The sequence below is a fragment of the Panulirus ornatus genome, chromosome 29 (genome assembly GCF_036320965.1).
Source record: "Panulirus ornatus isolate Po-2019 chromosome 29, ASM3632096v1, whole genome shotgun sequence".
Classification (NCBI taxonomy): domain Eukaryota; kingdom Metazoa; phylum Arthropoda; class Malacostraca; order Decapoda; family Palinuridae; genus Panulirus; species Panulirus ornatus.
In genome coordinates, this window is record NC_092252.1 from 7,738,716 (window position 1) to 7,760,024 (window position 21,309).

The following is a 21,309-nucleotide window of genomic DNA, read 5'->3' on the forward strand; positions in this document are numbered from 1 at the left end:
GAAATATCTACCGCCTTTTCTCACGAAACATTCAGAATCCGACGTGGCCTTGAAGAAAGTAGCAATAAATGTTCCTTTCCTGTTAGGGAAGTCTGGGGGTAAAAACGCTCTTGCCTGAAGGGGAAAATGGCGAGTTGGGGAAAAAAAAAAAAAGTTCCTGTACCTTTAGGGAGAAGTACCCGTTTTCTTTTAAGGGAAGTAGTGAGGGGATGTTTTTTCACCTTGAAGGGGCGGAAGGCTGGCGTGACGTCACTTGGCCTCTAGTTTACAACAGTGGGCCCCAACCACCAAGGATGTATGAGGCCAGGGGCTGTCCTTACCTCCTGGGGCAGACGAGGCCAGAGGTCCTTGCCTCCTGGAACAGACGAAGGCAGAGGGTCTTTTCTTCCTGGAATAGAGAATGCTCGAGTTCCTTTGTTCTAGGGGCACGCGAGACCAGACGTCCTTACCTCCTGGAACAGACGAGGCCAGATACCCTTACCTTCTGGAACAGACGAGGCCAGAGACCCTTACCTCCTGGAACAGACGAGGCCAGAGGAGCTTCCTTCCTAGAACAGACGAGGCCAGAGATCCTTACCTCCTTAGATAGACGAGGCCAGAGACCAACCCGCCCACCCATAACCCCCGTCAAATCCAGCGAATGATATCATTTCTTTGCCAGGATGTGTGTTTGATCGCTGGACCTTGCACAGAACGCCACTCTTCTTAAGAATTTCAGAAACTCCTTCTTTTAACCTTATATATTTTATTTTTTATTTTTAACCCACACTTGCATGGAAGGGGGATGGGTGTTGTAGTCATGTGTGTCTGTCTGTCTGTATGTGTGTTTCTTTCTTCCCAGAAAGCGCAGAGGTTGGCTGATGATAGTTGTGTGTGTTTGTGTGTTCAAAGTACTCTCTTTAAGGCCCCTTTTTCGGAAAGGAAGTAAATAGAAATTATTGGTGTTGTGAAGTGAAAGATCGATTTTGGTGAGGCGGGGGGGAGAGGTCAATTTTGGTTATGCAAGGGGGGGAGGTCGATTTTGGTTATGCAAGGGGGGAGGTCGATTTTGGTTATGCAAGGGGTGGGGAGGTCGATGTTTTAAAGCAATGTACTTAGGAGTCCGAAATCTCTCGTCGAAGGTCGAACATGGAAGACCACTCACCGTAATCGCTCCGTCGAACGCTGTGACGTGTCACCTGGCCTTTGATATTTAAGGACTATTTAGAGAACGGGTCTTGTGTGATATGCGCTTGAGGTTGGCTTTCCAGTGCCTCCTCTCTAGCGGTTAAGAGCTGGCTGCTGTCTGCTCGAGACGCGCGAAAGCAAGCTCATGCGAAGTCAAATTATCGTGACGTTTTTTTTTTTTTGACATTCGTAGCGACGGGACGTAAGAAAATTCGCTGAATCAGGTGTGGGAGGGAGAGGCCGACGGAAGAATGATCATCTTCCCTCCTTCGCAGGAACGTAATAAGATAAATAAAGACTCCGTGTGAACGTACGGCAGGGGCGACGGGGGAGTCGTCGAAGTCGCCCGTGTGGCGTCGCAGGATCACGCCCTTGTGATGAACCGCCCCAGTTGACTTCTTAGAGTATTCGCCTGATAGTCATTGGCTTTTCGTAGCAGCGTAGTTACCCCTACCCCGTTTTTTCCCCCATTTTCTTCGGAATGTGGAAGGGTAGAAGGATGGGAAGGTATAGGCCAGAGGAAGTGGGAGGGCGAAGAGAGACGACAAAGTGAGGAAGAAGAGAGAATATAGAAATAGGGAACTCGGTCGTGTGGAGGTTAAGTGAGCAGAGCACAACGTCTGAGAAATTAGGTTTGGGCCTCACGGTGGCTCCATTGGTGGGGGTAATGGAGGACGGTGTGTGTGTGTGTGTGTGTGTGTGTGTCCCTAGCGTTCGTGAAACCGAAGCTGGATGGGTTCATCACGAACGGGCAGGAGGGGGGGTGAAATGGCTGGATAGGAGGTATTCTTTTACGAGTAGACTCTGTAGATTTCGTAGATATGTATAATGTATATTTTTAGGAAGACGTACCTGACTTGTGTATATGCATGTATCTATCCATCCATCTATTTTTATATATGTCTGTCTGTCTGTCTATCTGTCTATCCAAAGTAACATTATTTTACTCCTTCATGTATTTGAGTTTTTGTATATAATTGAGGATTTTATTTTTAGCATCGTCACCCCTGAATTTTACCTCACGAGAGAAAGCTGGAATGTGGGTTGGTGCTTGTATTGGATTAATTCTATGGTGATACATGAACTTTGACGTATTCCGTTTTGATAAAGAAATTATATTATTTACTGTCTTCGTTTGAATGTATTTATATGTCTTTTCTGTATTTATCAAGTATTTTTTATTCTTCAGCATGGGGAACTGATTTATTTTTCAGTATTGTGGAAACACGAACACGAAAGTAGGCTCTGTTTCCCCATTTTCTGTTGATTTCTTTTTCTATTTCTTACCAGACGGTGAGACTCACGTTCGTCATTTTCATTCCAGGCTTCGGCTTCGTGACCTTCGAAAGTGAAGACGTTGTGGACAAAGTATGCGAAATTCACTTTCACGAGATCAACAACAAGATGGTGAGTACGATGGTGATGGTGATAGTGATGGGGTGGTGATGGTGACCCTAATGGTGAAGGTGATGGTATGGGAAGTTGATGGTGATGATGATAAATGGTGATAGTGACACGGCGATAGTGATTACTGTGATGGTGGTAGTAGTAATGATCATAGTGATGCTAATGTGTATAGAGATTTTTATTATTTTATTGTTCGTGATTATTTTTTTATTATTATTATTATTATTGTTGTATTAACTGTCATGTTGATCATGCTAATGTATATATATATATATTTTTTTTTCTGTAGTGTTGATTTTCACCGGTGATAGTGAGTTGTACAATAGTGATGGGTGATTGTGATAGTGTGGGTGAGCATGATGATAGTGAGGTGATGGGGAGGGAAGGGGATAACTGAAGGGGGGGATTGGTGTACTGTGGCTCAGGTGATGATAGTGAAGGCTTGGTTTTAGATCATGATGGTGAGTGTGATTAAGAATATGATGGGTCTTGGCGAGTGACAGGGGGGGGGACACGACAGAAACCGAGGTGTGAATGAGACCACGGGAATTAGAGAACACGTAACACAGAAACCAAAATGCGAAAGATAACAGGGAAGAAGAAACCGAGATGTGAATGAGAACACGGGAATTAGAGAACACGTAACACAGAAACCAAAATGCGAAAGATAACAGGGCAGAACCAACCGAGGTGTGAATGAGAACACTGGAATTAGAGAAAACGTAACTCAGAAACCAGAATACGAAAGATGATAGGGAAGAAGAAACCGAGGTCTGAATGAGAACACGTAACAGAAACCAAAATGCGAAAGATAACAGGGAAGAAGAAACCGAGGTCTGAATGAGAACACGGGAATTAGAGAACGCGTAACACAGAAACCAGAATACGAAAGATAACAGGGGAATGACGCTTCAGCACATAACGAACAAGCCCACATTGCTCGGTGTAGATTACAAGGAAAATGTAAATATAGCCAATTGTGCAGAGAATAGAAAACGTACGATTCTATTTATTTGTTACGCGGTTTGCTCGCTGTTAAAGATACCACCAGAAGCGAAGGGTATATATATATATATATATATATATATATATATATATATATATATATATATATATATTCCTATGAGTCCACGGGGAAAATGAAACACGAAAAGTTCCCAAGTGCACTTTCGTGTAATAATCACATCATCAGGGGAGGCACAAGAGAGAAATATAACAGTCAGTTGATATACATCGAAGAGACGAAGCTAGGACGCCATTTGGTAAACATGTAAATATATATATATATATATATATATATATATATATATATATATATATATATATATATATGGACAGTTAAGATAAGAAAAGGGGAACGAAACGTTTTTAAGTTTGATATCCAGTTGATCTTTATGGTACAAGGAAAGGCAGATTGTTTGAGGAGGATAATTCATATGACAAATGGAAGAAACAGAAAAAAAAAAGAATATTTGTGAAGTCCAGTTTTACTTGAAAATTTGTATTGATAGTCACTGTTGGTTTTAGTATGGGAGATACTGTTAACAGACTGCCGGATAGGGCTGTGGTTGTAGGCCCCTTTTAAACCCGTTATTCCCGTTATTATACAGAGGCCCATGATTTAAACAGGGTCGTGCAACAGATAAATGCCCCCCCCCCCTACTTTTGTTATCGTAAACGTTGGCTATTTTCATATAGTGGGGTTTTTGATGTGTTATTATTATTTTTTTTTTTTCAGAATCCCATTCAGAAATAAGCACTTAAATGATTTAGTGAGGGGATTATATTAAAGTAATAAGCTCATTTATATTCCATGATTTAATGTTCTTAGCTCCTCCCCCCCTTTTTCCCCTCCCCCTTTTTCCCCTCTCCCTCCCAGATGTTTGTTTTTAATTTCTCCCCCCCTCCCCTCCCATCCCCTCAGCGGTAGAGTCCCCTGATCTACTTTGTTAAAAAATTTTAGTCTACCCCTCTGCATTGCTACCATATATATATATATATATATATATATATATATATATATATATATATATATATATATATAGATAGATAGATAGATAGATAGATAGATACTGTCTCATCACATAGTCAGTCGTGTGGACAGATTTAAAGCCGACAAACTAAAAAAAAAAAAAAAGAAAATGAGAATTTTGTTGATTTCCTCGTGTTTTTTTTTTTTTTTTTTATACGGATATTGCCCGCGCGTTGGCGCACGTACAGTCGGTTTCCTACGTATCCGGATTTTCATTGTTGTTATTATTATTATTATTATTATTATTATTATTATTATTATTATTATTACAATTATTATTATCATTATTATTTATATATGTATATATATTATATATATATTTTTTTGTTCTTCAGTGCTGACGATACGCATATTAAAGAGAGTAAACGAATGACGTATTTTACGTGGTGATCCGCTCCCACCTCCTCCTCCTCCTCCCCCGTATAGATTGCGTCGCGCGTTCGCAAATGTGGATGACGCAAGTCGATTGCCCTCCCCCCAAAAAAATATCTGGATTCCAGTGATTAATTGTTTCTTCTCTCTCTCTCTCTCTCTCTCTCTCTCTCTCTCTCTCTCTCTCTCTCTCTCTCTCTCTCTCTCTCTCTCTCTCTCTCTCTGCACAATATCGGTCCACCGCAGTAATGCCAGCCATCGGCCCGCCCTTGATAGATTAGGGGGGGGGGGGGAGGTTACCTAAAAGGGAGCACCGCTCAAAGGGAGAGATATGGGCACTGGTATATGGGGAGGGATGGAGGGAGGGAGGGAGGGAGGGTATCAGGAAGACACCCAATATGGTCTCGGGGGCCTCCCATCTGCCTCCCTCCCCTTCTCGCCTCCCCTCTTCTACCTCCGCTTTTCCCTCCCCACTGGGGAGATAGGGGAGAGGGAGGGAGTTAAAGAGGTGATAGGTAAAAGGGGTATATGTGTGTGTGTGTGTGTGTGTGTGTGTGTGTGTAGCTGCCGGCACTCCTCCCTCTGTATCTGGGAGGGCCTGGCTTCTGCAAGCACACTGCCTCTGTCGAGGGTGGTGAGGGAGGGGAAGTGTTGGTCGTTGGAGGGGAGGGTGATTGGTGGGGGGGTTGGAGAGGGTGTTGTGGGAAGTAAGGGCGTTCGGAGCCCCCTTACTTCCCACATCTCCTCCCTTTTCCCCTTATGACCCCTTTACCACCTGCCCTTACCTTCCTAGTACACCCTTCCCATCACCCTTACCTTCCTTCCCAGTACCCTTTTCCTCTCAGCGCCCTTACCTTCCCCCCCTAGCTTTCTCATCCTCCTCTCAGCGCCTTTGCCCACCCAACGTCTCAGGGCCCTTGCCTTCCTCCCCAGGGCACTTAGCCTTCCTCCCAGAGCCCTTAACCTTCCTCCCAGGGCCCTTATCCTTCCTCCCAGGGCCCCCTCACCTCGCCCAGCCAGTAGTGCGCACCACAAGTGTGTCTGGAATACCTCGAGACCCGAGGAGGAAGCGCCTTTGCTGTATTCCTTTGGTCAAATATTTGAAGATGATTTAATGGTTAGAGTAGCGTCCCAAGTATGTGTTCCCAGGGAGGGAGAACCTCAGGGAGGTGGAAAAGAGGATGGAAAGGAGGAAGAGGAGGAGGCGGAGGGGAAAGATGGAGATGGAAGGGAAGGCGTGACACAGGAGTGGGAGTGGGTCATTGAGAGGGAAAGGGACAGGGAGGAAGTACTGGAAAAGGAGGAAGATGGAGCAAGGGTGGGGATGGGAAGGGAGGCAGAGAGGCACATGGCTGGGAGAATAGGAGAAGGAAGGGTGGGGAGATATCATTTAAGGTGAGGTTGGATGGTGTGTGGGGGGAGGGTAAGGATTCGGTGGGGAGTAATGATTCGGGCGAGTTGGGGAGGAACTGTGTGGGGAGAAGCACGACGATATGACCTATTGGTATGATGGTTTTGACCTCTGACCTGACCCTTACGAAGCTAGGCCTAGACACCCGTTAGTCAGTGTTGTACCGTCGTACCCAAGGGTCGCACAGTCGTGCCCAAGGGTCGTATGATCGTACCCTTAGGGCCGTGCTCAAGGATCGTACGATCGTGCCCTTAGTTCGTGCTCAAGGGTCGTACGATCGCACCCTTAAGTCGTGCTGAAGGGTCATACGATCGTGCCCTTAAGTCGTGCTCAAGGGTCGTACGATCGTACCCTTAGGGTCGTGCTCAAGGGTCGTACGATCGTACCCTTAGGGTCGTACAGTCGTGACTCGAGAGACTGAGGCTTCAAAAAACAATGGTCGTAGCTGGGTAGCTAGGCAGATCCTCATGAGAACCTGTGCATGATGGTTTCATGGCCGCCCATGACAGACCGTTTAAGAGAATGATTTAAGACACCGCGTCGCGCGAAAGACTCCTGGCTTCCCCAGCCATTATCAATACTCCACACCCCCTCCTTCCCCTTCCTCCATCCCCCTGCGCAAATGGCGCCTAGTGAAAGAAAATGATTTATTGAGTACCCTTTATCAGATTATAACCTCGTGCATTCGTTATCTCCCGTTAAATAACTTGCCAGCGGGGTTTGTTTTATTTTATCCGCGGATTTTTTGGTTAGAATTCCCCCCTGGCGGGATTTTGGTTTCGTATATTTTTGGCGCGAAACGGTCAGGCTTTGAACCCGTTTTCCGAGAAGTTCTTAGATTGGGATATCAGTCTCCAGTCGCTTTCGGGAACCAGAGGGACATTAAGTATCTTTCATTATGATTTAATCTCTTCTTGGAAAGAGATATGGATAATTGAACACGGTTAACAAAGGCGGAGAGTCGTTAGCGTCGTTTGAGAGCAATCATGGTAATCCTCCGCCGGCCCCGGCCGCCTATCACCGGCTGTCTCGTTACCTTCCTCCCTCCGCTCAGCAAACTAGTATTGCACCTTGAATTCTGGCGCTGTTTTCCTCCTTTTTATCTTCTGGTATTTACGCTTGCTCCTCTCTCTCTCTCTCTCTCTCTCTCTCTCTCTCTCTCTCTCTCTCTCTCTCTCTCTCTCTCTCTCTCTGAGACAAACACGGTAATAGGTTTTAACTAACGCTTTAAAAAGTGTGACACAGTGCGAATTCTTAGCGTTGTTTTTGATGTGGTGATTAGCCGGGGATTTTGCAAACAGACGCTTATTACTAAATACTCGGGAGACTTGTTTTTTTTTGGGGGGGGGGAGGTTGGTGGCGGCCGTGTTGGTCCTGGGGCTTTTTAACAATGCTGGGGAAGTACGGTTTTGAGCATGATTGTACACAGACCTCTGGGCTATTAAATGGCCTGGCCTTTGACCAGACCAGAGGCCGGGCTATTGTCCTCAAGTATGGTATAACGATGCTTTCGTGCTCAAGGCGTTATTACGGATAAAGAGCATTATTTCCGTTATTTAAAGTGAGATTGTGGTGATACTGTGGAAAACATAGCAGTGTTGTTCATCGCCAAGTGTTTAAAGACGCGCTCGCGTTGGTTCGAATGCTGGACTTGGCAGTTGGCCCACACCCAACCCAGGCGTTCACCTTGCCCTCGGGGCTGGTCGATAGGTGGGGTACCTAGGTTTCCACGACTCCTCCCAGTCCAAGGGGCGTCCCTGACTCCTCCCAGTCCAAGGGGCGTCCCTGACTCCTTCCAGTCCGGGGAGCGTCCCTGACTCCTCCCAGTCCAGGGGATGTCCACGACTCCTCCCAGTCCAAGGGGCGTCCCTGACTCCTCCCAGTCCAGGGAGCGTCCCTGACTCCTCCCAGTCCGGGGAGCGTCCCTGACTCCTCCCAGTCCAAGGGGCGTCCCTGACTCCTCCCAGTCCAGGGGATGTCCACGACTCCTCCCAGTCCAAGGGGCGTCCCTGACTCCTCCCAGTCCAGGTAGCGTCCCTGACTCCTCCCAGTCCAGGGAGCGTCCCTGACTCCTCCCAGTCCAGGGAGCGTCCCTGACTCCTCCCAGTCCGGGGAGCGTCCCTGACTCCTCCCAGTCCAGGGAGCGTCCCTGACTCCTCCCAGTCCAGGGAGCGTCCCTAATCTTCCTGGCTAACTTGTCCCCAAACTGTCATGTTCTCTCTCCAGCCTAACTAATTCCTAAACTTGTTCCCGCTTTCGAGTTGATCCGCTAGTTGTTGTACTCTCTCTCTCTCTCTCTCTCTCTCTCTCTCTCCTCTCTCTCTCTCTCTCTCTCTCTCTCTCTCTCTCTCTCTCTCTCTCTCTCTCGACCACCCGTCATCTTCCTTCCTGCTCCTCCTCCCTCCTCCCTCCCCCTCTCCTCTTTCCCCCTTCCCCATACAGCCACTCCAGTACCCCTTCCAGTGTCGTCTGTATAGAAATCCCCTTCACAAAATAAGAAACACCCCTCCTTCCTACCCCCTCGCACCCCCTGATGTTTTCTCACCAGTGTGTCTCTTGTCTCTCTTTTATCTCTCCCCCCCCCCCCCCAACTGCCTCGCCTTCCTTCACGAGGCTCCTGCAGCGCCCACGAAGGTGGCCAAGTCCGCCGGTCGTGGGGACCCACAGGTCATGATGTGTTGTGATGTGTGTTGGGGTGTGTGTGCAGCTGTGTGCTCAGGTTGCAGGGGCAGGTCGAGCCTCCTGCCTCACTCATGTCGCCCCCCCCGTGTATTTATATCGTCCCTCATGGTATATACATCTTCCTTCCCTCACACTATGTCTTCTCTCATAGTGTGTCTGTCCTTCCTCAGCCTCTCTCTGTCTTCCGTCCCCCACGATTTGTCTTCACTTCCCCGGTATGAATCGTCTCACCTTGACTATATATCTTTCCTCCATCACTATATATATATATATATATATATATATATATATATATATATATATATATATATATATATACATATGCACACTCCCTCCTTGTCCATTTTTCCCCACCCACTGTATAAGTATATGCTCCCTCTGTATATCTACCCTCAATCACTATGTATATTCTCCCTTACAGTATATTTTCCCTCCCCTTCTATGTATACATTCTCAAATATACATTCCCTCCCCTATATATATATATTCTCAAATATACATTCCCTCCCCTATATACCTACTCTCCCCCCACTTTATATCTTCCCCCTCACCCACCATACATCCTCCCTCCTTCGTGTTTACCTTCCTCTCCCCGTTGTCTCCGCTCCACGCCCTGTGTCTCCCCGCCCGATATTCCCAGTGAGATAAGGAACTGATTTTGTTTGTTTGTTTGTTTGTTTGCATATTCTTCCCCCGATAATGTCCGTCCCTTCCTCTGGTCGTCTGCTGTATCCACTTCTCTCTCCACTCTGTTGCTTCCTCGACCGCCCGTTGTTCCAAGTCCTACTCTTCCTTCTTCCTCTTTCGTCCGCATTTTTCTTTCTGCTTTTCTGTCATTTTGTCTTTCGCTTTTGGTGTTTTGTTCGTGTTTTTCTTTTCCTCATGTCTGTTATGTGTTTATCTGTTGTCGTCTCGTCACCTCGTTGCTTCTTACCTGTTGTACGTATTCCCCTGTTGCTTCGTCCTCCTGTTTACTGCATTTCTGTCTCCCGTCCATCTGGCCTTCCCTCCCATTTCATATGTTGCCATAATTTACCTCTATATCCTCTCTCTCTCTCTCTCTCTCTCTCTCTCTCTCTCTCTCTCTCTCTCTCTCTCTCTCTCTCTCTCTCTCTCTCTCCTCTTCTGGTTGTCTTTTCCCATTCTCTTTACATCTTTTCTCCTCCCCTTCCATATATTTCCCCACCGTCACCTCCCTCCCTTATCTCCTTGCTTCCCTCCCCTTCCTGCCCCTTTCCATGTATCCCTTCCTATCCTCTCACCTCCCCTGTCCCTTCCCTCCCCTTCCCTCCCTGTCCCTTCCCACCCCTCCCTTCCTGTCTCATCCCGCTACCGCTGCGCATCTCCCTTGCCCCTTCCCATCCTGCCCAATCCCTCATCTTCTTCCTACCTTTCTCCACACCTCTCTTCCTACCCTTTCTCCACACCTTCCTTCCTGCCCCTTCCCTCCGCTCCCTTCCCGTCCCCTTCCCCTCCTCTTCCACTCGGGGCCCCCAGGAGTCACCCCACCAGTCGTGAGCGAGCTACCTGGCGTCTATTTTTACCAGGGTGAGCGTGTCTCGCAGGGGGGAGAGGAGCCGTGCAACGTGCACGCTTGGCCTCCTCCTTCATCCTGGGTATTGAGGACGTCACCTCCTGGACTCCTCCTCGGGCCGACCACCCCCCTGGAACCACCTCCTTCCCTCCTGAATATGGAGGGCGTCGCTTCCTGCAGTTCCTAGACAACCCGCTGGAACCACCACCTGCCCTCCTGGATATGGAGAACGTCTCGCCCCCCTTGGACTCCTAGACCGACCACCCCCTGGAACCACCTCCTTCCCTCCTGAATGTGGAGGGCGCGACGCCTTCCCGCGCCTCCTGTGCTTACGGAACCCCCTTCCTCATCCTTGGGTGGGGGGGTCGGTTGGGAGACATCGCTTCCTGGAAGCTCCTCCGTCATCCGTCTTTGTGTTGAGGGCGTCCCTTCCTGGACTGGAATAAAGACTTGAGGAGGACCACTCACACACGCAGCAGACGTGTTGTAGACGCAGCAGACGTGTTGTAGACGCAGCAGACGTGTTGTAGACGCACAGACGTGTTGAGACGCAGTGGACGTGTTGTAGGTGCAGCAGACGTGTTGTAGACGCAGCAGACGTGTTATAGACGCAGCAGATGTGTTTTAGACGCGATAGACGTGTTGTAGTCGCAGCAGACGTGTTGTAGACGCAGCAGACGTGTAGTAGACGCAACAGACGTGTAGTAGACGCAGCAGACGTGTTGTAGACGCAGCAGACGTGTTGTAGACGCAGTAGACGTGTTGTAGACGCAGCAGACGTGTTGTAGACGCAGCAGACGTGTTATAGACGCAGCAGACGTGTTGTAGACGCAGCAGACGTGTTGTAGACTTGGGCTACATACTGGCTGAGGCTTTTTTTCTTTAGACTTTTAAGACCTGTTGTTGACTTAAGGTTAGGTTCCTTTTAGTAGCCTCGTCTTTAGACCTGTTGTTAGACCTTGTACACGCGCTCAGTTGACACAACCACACCCCTCAGGAGGGACCTTTAACCCGACCTCATTGTACTTCTAAAGACTTTAACACTACCTCTGACACCTGGGAAAGGTTTCTACGCGGCGTCCACATTATTGTTACTGTTGCATGTCGAGTGTTTCGGTGCGTATATTGTTGGTATATACGCCATCACCGGAGATCAGACTCTCGTGTGTGTGTGTGTGGGTGTGTGTGTGTGTATCCTGACTCACAGGCGGGGGCGAGAGTCAAGCCAGGTGTGAAGAAAAGGGTTACGTGATTTAATTATTATCTTTATAACTCTCTCTCTCTCTCTCTCTCTCTCTCTCTCTCTCTCTCTCTCTCTCTCTCTCTCTCTCTCTCTCTCTCTCTCTCTCTCTCTCTCTCTCTCCCACCACCTCTCCTTCTCCCCCTCCCCCCCAGCCAGTGTGAGGATGATATCGCTGCTTTAATTAAACTGCTGACTTTTCTCTTCTCTCTCTCTCTCTCTCTCTCTCTCTCTCTCTCTCTCTCTCTCTCTCTCTCTCTCTCTCTCTCTCTCTCTCTCTCTCGGAGGTACGTTGGTTTATTTCGAATGTTTTGCTGAAAAATACCAACTTTCGTCTCCCCCCCCCCCCCTTTCCCCCTTCCCTCGGTGGTGGTGTTGAGGGGTGAGTGGTTGGGGGGGGCTCCATACACTTCATGCAAAGTCTATCCCGTGGAGTCACAGTGGTCTCTCGTAAGAGGTGCAGAGTCTCTCCTATTTACGTGGTGTCTCGTGCAGTCTTTCTCCTGTTTACATGGTGTCTCGTGCAGTCTCTCCTGTTTACATGGTGTCTCGTGCAGTCTCTCCTATCTACATGGTGTCTCGTGCAGTCTCTCCTGTTTACATGGTGTCTCGTGCAGTGTTTCTCCTATTTACGTGGTGTCTCGTGCAGTCTCTCCTGTTTACATGGTGTCTCGTGAGGGATGCAGACGTCTCTCCTATTCTCGTGGTCTCCTCAGAGGACTTACGAAGTCTCTCGGATCCACATGGTCTCGCCATCATGTCCCACCTTGTGTCGTTGCAGTCTCGCGAGACGCTAGTCTCTCACGGAGTCGCGTGGGTCTCTCTTGATCAACGCATTCCGACGATAGACGATTTCGCTTCCATCAATCCCAATGTCTCTCTCTCTCTTTCGCGCACGCGCGCGGGCGTATATATCAGCGAGAGACATACGTAGACTGCAGTCAAGAGATAACGAGAGACTTTGGACGTCTCTTGAATGTCTCCCTGAGGTCCTACCGCTGTGGTGGTCGCTTAAAACCCCGCCTTCTGACCCAGTATCCGGAGCGCGACCCGTATCTGCATATTCCGCTCGTTAAATCAGGTTCATAACGAGGAGACTGACGCAACCCCAGGCATCACCTCCCACCCCACCCCTCACCCCCCCCCCCCCCCGTGGTTAAAAGCCACACCCTCTCCAGTTTAACATTATTATTCTTTTTTTTTTTCTTTAACCGCCTCAGTTTTAACATTCGGAACCGTTTTTTAAGAACGCCAAGAGGCGAGGGACGCCCTTGTGGCGACCCCTTAGTGTTTTCCTTAATTATTTTTCTTTTTTTTTCTCCTTCTTTCTTCTTTAAAGGTTTTATTACGTGAAAGTTAATTGACGTTTACGGTGTGGACAGAGTAACCTTGAGGTGGTGTTGCCCCTTTTACACACCCCCACCTCCCCCCTCCTCTGGTGTGGCTGTATTACATTGTGTTTCAAACTATTAGTTAACTTTGTGTTGCGTCACATCTTTGTTTATCTCCCCTCGGCCGTTGTGTTTGCGCCTCTTACACGGAGCCGGGTTTTTTCGGTTATGTTGTTGATATCTGCCCAAGGCAAAGAAAGAGAGGAGTTTTATTTGCTTTGTCTAATCAAAGAGAATTTGCTTTAATGACCTTGTCTTTACGTGTCCTTAAATCATCAGTAAATTTCACTGAACTGGTCTGTTGTGGGATGCCAAGTACCCCGGTTGTTGTGGATGGTGGGTTGCCAAGTTATGTGTTTGTTTTGGGCGGTGGGTTGCCAAGTACCCCAGTGGGTAGTGGGTTGCCAAGTACCTGTCTGTTGTGGTTGCCAAGTACCCCAGTGGGTAGTGGGTTGCCAAGTACCCCAGTGGGTAGTGGGTTGCCAAGTACCTGTCTGTTGTGGTTGCCAAGTACCCCAGTGGGTAGTGGGTTGCCAAGTACCTGTATGTCGTGGGAAGTGGGTTGCCAAGTACCTGTCTGTTGTGGGTTGCCAAGTACCCCTGTGGGTAGTGGGTTGCCAAGTACCTGTCTGTTGTGGTTGCCAAGTACCCCAGTGGGTAGTGGGTTGCCAAGTACCTGTATGTCGTGGGAAGTGGGTTGCCAAGTACCTGTCTGTTGTGGGTTGCGAAGTACCCCTGTGGGTAGTGGGTTGCCAAGTACCTGTCTGTTGTGGTTGCCAAGTACCCCAGTGGGTAGTGGGTTGCCAAGTACCTGTCTGTTGTGGTTGCCAAGTACCCCAGTGGGTAGTGGGTTGCCAAGTACCTGTATGTCGTGGGAAGTGGGTTGCCAAGTACCTGTCAGTTGTGGGTTGCCAAGTACCCCCGTGGGTAGTGGGTTGCCAAGTACCTGTCTGTTGTGGTTGCCAAGTACCCCAGTGGGTAGTGGGTTGCCAAGTACCTGTCTGTTGTGGTTGCCAAGTACCCCAGTGGGTAGTGGGTTGCCAAGTACCTGTCTGTTGTGGTTGCCAAGTACCCCAGTGGGTAGTGGGTTGCCAAGTACCTGTATGTCGTGGGAAGTGGGTTGCCAAGTACCTGTCAGTTGTGGGTTGCCAAGTACCCCTGTGGGTAGTTGGTTGCCAAGTACCTGTCTGTTGTGGTTGCCAAGTACCTGTTTGTTGTGGGTGGTGGGTTGCCAAGTTTTCGTGTGTGTTTTTTTAGGCGATAAGTTGCCAAGTTGTCATTTGTTTTGGATTGTGGTTGCCAGGTACCTTTAATTCCCCACACGGGCTCGCCTGACGTGCTCAATATATATATATATATATATATATATATATATATATATATATATATATATATATATATATATATAAACTTTCCGTTTAAGAGAGTGCTTCCTTTCGTAATAATCCTTCGCTATAGATACGTAGTCACAGTTTCTGCAAGACGTGGAAGGTTAGGAATGATAACACAGAATGAGACGCAAGGAATTATATTTAATAACGTTAAATAACGTGGAAGGATGCACGGGGAATTATGCTAATGTTAACCCAAATGAAGATAAAGCAATACAAGGAACATTAACAAAACACAGGAGTAACATTGGTAATACTGGTGGTATCTGGTGCGCGTCATGCAGGACGCGGATGGCAACGCTGATCTTGAGTCTTAGCCTGGTAGTAAGTCAAGCCACTCGCTACGCGTACACCGGTTCGACTCCCGGGCAGGGTATTCACACGGTTCGTTTCATGGTTCTCTCGTGCTCATCCTTCAGCCGAGACAAGGAACACTCGACAGGTGAGATGTATGGGCTTGTGCGTACGCGAACAGACAAGTTAGACGCGGTAATCTTGCCAAGAGTAAAAAGAAAGAAAAGGAAAAGAATATTAAGTCGATTATATGTAGTGGGCGAACGAAGCTTTCACGAACTCGTTGACACCACCTCACCCCCGCTGTTGACTCGTTTAGCATTCATCACGTGACTCGTCACTCGTATTGGGTCGTTAGTGACCGGTGATTAACCAAAGGGGGCCCCCCACCCACCTTAGTGCTCATGGTTGCGTGCAGTGGCCTGGGATTGTCATCCTAACGGAGTGGGGCGTCTCTGGTGTTCTTTGTCCGCAGCGGAAGGAGATCAAGGAGAACAAAAAAGGGCTGTTCTCTGTTCTGTGGTGGAGAGCTGTAGCGAAGAAGAGCACAGGTAAGGTGGTTCTTTGTACTGTGTGGCCATCTGTTGCCCCATGGAGAAGACGTGGAGCTGAGGGAGAGTAGCGGGTAAGGGTAAGGTGAAAAGGCGGTGGAGAGATGGGGCGATGGAAAAGGGAAAGGTGTGGCGGGAAAAAAAAAAATGAGCAAGCCAGGGGTGACAGTGGAAAGGGAGTGGCGGGAAATGGAATGGGTAAGTAGAGATTGATGAATGGGGATACACTTGTGGGAATGGGATGATGATAGGGGAAGGGGAGATGGTAAGGAGGGGTGGATGATGGGTAGGAGGGATGTGGGAAAGGGAGGATATAAGTCACGGAAAGGATGGAAGAGATAACATGAGACGTCAGGCGAATGAATTCAGCTGAAACTAGTGTGCTGTAAACATTTGTGTTTACAGTTAACTTCTGTAAACATTTGTGTTTACAGGTAACTTCTGTAAACATTTGTGTTTACAGTTAACTTCTGTAAACATTTGTGTTTACAGTTAACTTCTGTAAACATTTGTGTTTACAGTTAACTTCTGTAAACATTTGTGTTTACAGTTAACTTCAATAAACATATTTGTTTACAGTTAACTTCTGTAAACATTTGTGTTTACAGTTAACTTCTGTAAACATTTGTGTTTACAGTTAACTTTTGTTAACCCGGATGTCGCTGTATCGAGCAGAATGACGTATGATCGGTGTACACATCTTGGCTTTCGTTGAAGCGCGTAGTACATCAGAGGTGTACAACGCGTCGTATGCCCCTCACCACTGATTTGTACTATCATCTGGTAATGATATAACCTGAATTATGGAGCACAGTGGCGTGTTGTATTTCATGGTGATGCTAGCGTGTGTGTGTGTGTGTGTGTGTGTGTGTGTGTGTGTGTTTGTGGATTATACATGTGGTGTCGTTGTCTGTGGGGAATACATCGCCCCAGAGGTGGATTTGGAGAGGCGGGGATTGTATTCGACCTGGTACCTTGTAGGATGTGTGGAGAATGTCGGAGTGTATGGCGGGCGCCTGATGTGTGTGTGTGTGTGTGTGTGTGTATGGGGCATGGGGTACTTGGTGGGTATGTGGGGGAATAACTGAGTGTGTGGCGGGCACCTTGTGTGTCTGTGGGGACTGCTAGAGTATGTGGTAGGGACAGAGTGCGTCTCGGGTATCTGGTGACTGTTTGGAGACTGTCAAGAGGGCTTAGAGAGGGGTAGAGTGCGTGGCGGGTCCCTCATGGTTGTGTGGAGACTGTTAAGAGTGCGTGACGGGTATGTGATGTGTGTGTGTGTGTGTGTGTGTGTGTGAAGACTACTAGCGTGCTTAGAGACGGGGGTAGAGTGTGTGGTGGGTAGGTGTGGGGAGACCACTAGAGTGCGTAGAGGATGGGTAGAGTGTGTGGCGGGTACCTGGGGTGGCATTTTGGCATGGGCTGGGATGCTTGGTGTCTGGGAGAGTGCCAGGTGCTGATGATGATGATGTGGGGAGGGAGGGAGTCAGGCTGGGGGAGTGGGGGATGGGAAAAGGAGTAGCATCACTCAGGGGTATAAGCTTAGGGGGGAGGGAAGGGATAAGGGAAAGGGTTGAGAGTAAGGGGGGATATGGGGTCAGGGAAGGGGTAAACGGAGAGGTGACGGCAGGGGAGGGTAAAGAAGGGGTTGATGAGAGGCGGGTATAGGGCAAGGAGGAGCGAATGGGAGGGAGGGAGGTTGGTGAGGGCTGTGATAGGAGGTCGTGGAGATTAGTTCTGATGATAGGGATGATGATGACTGTGGAAGATGATGGTGAAGTATGTGGGACCTGAATAGTGTCTGGGATAAGTGGAGATAGGTAAAGGGGAAGTCGTGAGAGAGAATGATCGGCAGGTGGACAGTACTAGGTGGTGGAGGGGTTTAGGAGAGGGATGGATGAATGGGGTTGAAGACAGTGGATAAGGGAGGAGGAAGTAGAGTAGAGGGGTATGGGAGGGCCGGCTGCTGTTACAGGAGGAGAGGTGGTTGGAGGGTGATTGAGGAGGAGGAGGAGGAGGTAGGTGCGTTTATGTGGTTGGGTAAGACAGCAGTTGAAGGTGAGGAGATCGAAGGAGAGCGACAACCCATGAACCGTGGAGGTAGGAGAGAGAGAGAGAGAGAGAGAGAGAGAGAGAGAGAGAGAGAGAGAGAGAGAGAGAGAGAGAGAGTTTGAATTTGTCCTTGCAAGTCATTGCTTTAGAGTCTAACCTTTAGTTGTCCTTCCCTGCTCTAGCAAGCTCACTCTGTAAATACAAGTAGAAGCCAGAGATTTTGTCCTTAATGGGAGGAAGTCAATTGACACATTAGCGTAAATAATGACTGTGGGAAATTTAGCCGTTGGAACGGTGGGGTTGGGTTGGGGTTGGGGGTGGAAAGTTAGCAGTGCGAAATCGTAGAGCGGGTGCAAGGCATTACCGGGAAGGAGAGCTTGAAGTTGCCTGGAATGAAGAACCATGATACGGTGAATGGCTTCCTGGAAGTTAAATCTGGAATGTGCGGGAGGCGTGCAAGATGGAGGAGCTCTTATTCCAGCCAGTCCTCTTGTGTGGATGACGAACTCCTCCTCGTTTCCCAGAGTACAGATGAATGAAAGAAACGAGAGCAGGAGGAATTAATAACCTCGGCAACATTATTTCAAAAGGAAATAAGGTCTTATAAGACGGGAGACGCAAAAGAAGGCACAGAGGGGGTAGGAGTTACCTCCGAATATCGTTGGATGGATAGAGATATGCTACGATATTGACACAGATCATTTCATTACGATATTTTGATGAGGCTAATTTGAATAGTCCACCTGGAGGTGGGAGGAGGCTTGAGGAGGACACGCCAGTGGGTGCTGAAGGAGTGATGACGGTTGCGACCCGCGCTGGATCAGACTAGAAACCGTCTGAAGATGAACTGGAAGCTGTTTTGTGGGTACGATCCGGATGCTGTCTTCGAATATAAGACTGGAAATCGTTCTTTGGGCGAGACAGAGAGAGAGCTGGTTCTTTGGATAAGCCTGGAAGCTGGTCTGTCAGTAAGATAGAGAGCTGTTCTTTGGATGAATCTATATATAAGCTTTTTTTTCATGACACGAAATTTATTTGAGATTAAGAACTTCTTGATTGTATTATGGTGTACTGAAGGCCTTATTGTATGTGGTCATTTACTCTCCTGCATCCATATCTTTAGAATATGTGTGTTTCACTAGTGTTTATTCGCACTTTCCATTCGCTTAGGAATTACTTTAGTTCTTCGTTATAATTTCTTCCTTTTCTTGCATGCATTTCACTAGTACACGTATTATGCATTCCTCTAGTTCCAACATGCACACTGGGTCTTTAATTAGTAGCCAGACTCATTGTTCTCGAATGCACGTAGTTTCAGTAGACAGTATTTATATATACATGCGTTGTATTAAATGCCCATAATTTTTTCTTTCGTGTTTCGCTCTCACTTCCTTCAGATGTCCCACCCGTTGAGTTACCGTGGTATTTCCCCCGTGCAGGGCCCCGCAAGATGGTGTCTCATCCCCAAGACGTGTGTGCCCCCCTCTGTCATCACTGGCTGCCTTTTTACCTACTGTTGACACATGCATATACATAGTGGGGTGAGGGAGGGGAGGGTGTTGTGGTGTAGGGTCGTAAGATCATATAATCTTTGAACGTCCGAAGAAGTGTGTCAAAGACGCTTCAGCTGGTGGATGCAAGCTTGGCGCTGACATCCCTGATGGGCGGTTTAGAGAAAGATAGGAGGCAGTTTAAGGCCTGGAGTCAGGGCAAACCATTCTTCACACTTTTATTTACATGGCCTGCTGTCCTGCTCCAGTGACCTGTTTGTGGTGTGTTCGTGTGATGTGTGTGTGTGTGTGAGTGTACGCCTTTGGTCGAGTCTTTTATTCGTACTATTCTCTCGTTTATTCCGCGTACATTCTTGTATTTTATTTTTTCCTGCTCTCATTCTTAGAGTCTTATTTTTCCACTTCGTTTACTCATGCATTTTAATGGTATTATTTTTGAATAGTTTCCCCTCCATTTGTTACTCTTTTTTTTTTCATTTTTTTTTTATTGGTCTGCCATATTGTACCCTCATTGTACGGAGTGGTCCGGGCATCAGCGCCTCTAAACCTTCCTGGTCACGTGTATGTATGCAGGGTCTTCTGACCTCCTGGTCCCATTCGGTCCCTCTTACTGGCGGCTTCAAGAGGACAGTGGACGTGGCAGTCTTGGCTCACGCCCGTCGTCCATTCACGACTCCCTGCGTGCCGTTCGACGGAGGCCACAGCAGCGTCCGAAGGGGTGGAGTGGGGTAGGGTTCCGTCAAGTGACGGGCATTCGGGGGGCGAAGTGTTTTCCCCCATCAACAAGCTGTGTGTGTGTGTGTGTGTGTGTGTGTGTGTGTGTGTGTGTGTGGCTGTGTGTGTCCCGTCATGGCGCTAAGTTCGAGTCCATGTTTACAGGGTTGGACTTGGTTACCTCGTGACTCACTGGAAATGGAGATGCTTCTTGGAGTCTGTGGCGTTCAAAACGCACGATTTCTGCATGACACAAGGTGCAAGAAAGAAAAGTACAACCCGGCCATGCAGGATGTGGTAGAATACAACCTGGCCATGCAGGATGTGGTAGAATACAACCTGGCCATGCAGGATGTGGTAGAATACAACCTGGTCATGCAGGATGTGGTAGAATACAACCTGGTCATGCAGGATGTGGTAGAATACAACCTGGCCATGCAGGACGTGGTAGAATACAACATGTCGTTTCGCAGGTATTGTGGAAGCCACAATACTTGGTTGTAGAGGCAGAGGAAAAAATAGCATTAGTCACGGACCGTCAAGTCTGCCCTTCGCCAGATACGGAAAACATCCACCCACTCTGTTTTGCCCCGGTGTTCCTCGACGCATAATTGCGTCCGGGGGTTTTTAACAGTTGCAGAATTGTTTGGAGTGAATGATTCTCGGCTTGATGAAGTGTTTCATCTGAGTGTGTGTTTGTGTGTGTGATCAAAGAAGGAAAGGGAGTGATCCTTTCGGCCACGTCTACCCTAAAGGGAGGGAGGGAGGAATGACTCTTGTCTGCGACACCTCATACCACAACTCCTTCCGAGGAACGGTAACTTACACACACACACACACACACGGATGCCATCACCTCGCCGGCCACACACTTGTTCCCCCCTCGCAACGACCCGCGCCAACTATCAACTAGCCAATTATAGAGCCGGCGGATTAATTGGTGTAACTAGGTAATTAAATCAATCACAACTACAGTAACAGACGGGCGAATTAAACAAGAGCTCCACGCAATTACCGTTCGGGGTTGGTCAGCCTCCTCCCCCCCACGACTTGATAAACCTAAGCGTTAGTGGTTGGCACACTGGGATATTTTAATTTAGCTAAGTGGCCGGCAACATCCATTTTCATCCTGGCTTATCACTGCTTTGATATATGGTGGCGGTCGGGCTAAGGAGGGTGGGTTGGGGAGGGTGTGTGTGTGTGTGTGTTGGGAGGGATGGGTGTGTTCAAGGCAGGAGAGGGAAGAGGGGTACCATGGGGTTGAAAAGGTTAGGTTAATAGGTGGGTCTATGGGGAATACGTAGCTTGTTAATATGACAAGTGCGGGTGTTACTCGGTTGTTACGATAGTGTCCATGTCAGTAGGGTCATAGTGAGATGGTGGGTTGATGAGTATGCCTTAAAGTCCTTAGATATTGAGCGATAGATCTAACGTCCCAGGCCCTTTGGATATCAGCTGATCATGCTGCCGTCACTTGTCTGTGGACGGAGGGGTGTTCAGTCACGTCGAGGGACTCCTCGTTCCAAAAAAAAGAATGGAGGCCATCGTTTGTTTCCCCGC

The 21,309-nt window shown here is 48.2% G+C and overlaps 1 protein-coding gene across 8 annotated transcripts in view; it reads left to right on the top strand.

Annotated features, from left to right (window-relative positions):
- Positions 1–21,309, top strand: part of Rbp6 (RNA-binding protein 6) — a 1,275,347-nt gene that overhangs the window by 1,059,592 nt on the left and 194,446 nt on the right. For all 8 annotated transcript variants that reach the window (XM_071679107.1, XM_071679104.1, XM_071679103.1 and 5 more), the window contains exon 8: positions 2,492–2,574. In XM_071679107.1, the coding sequence (XP_071535208.1) occupies positions 2,492–2,574 (83 nt within the window). The remainder of the gene's footprint in view (positions 1–2,491; positions 2,575–21,309) is intronic.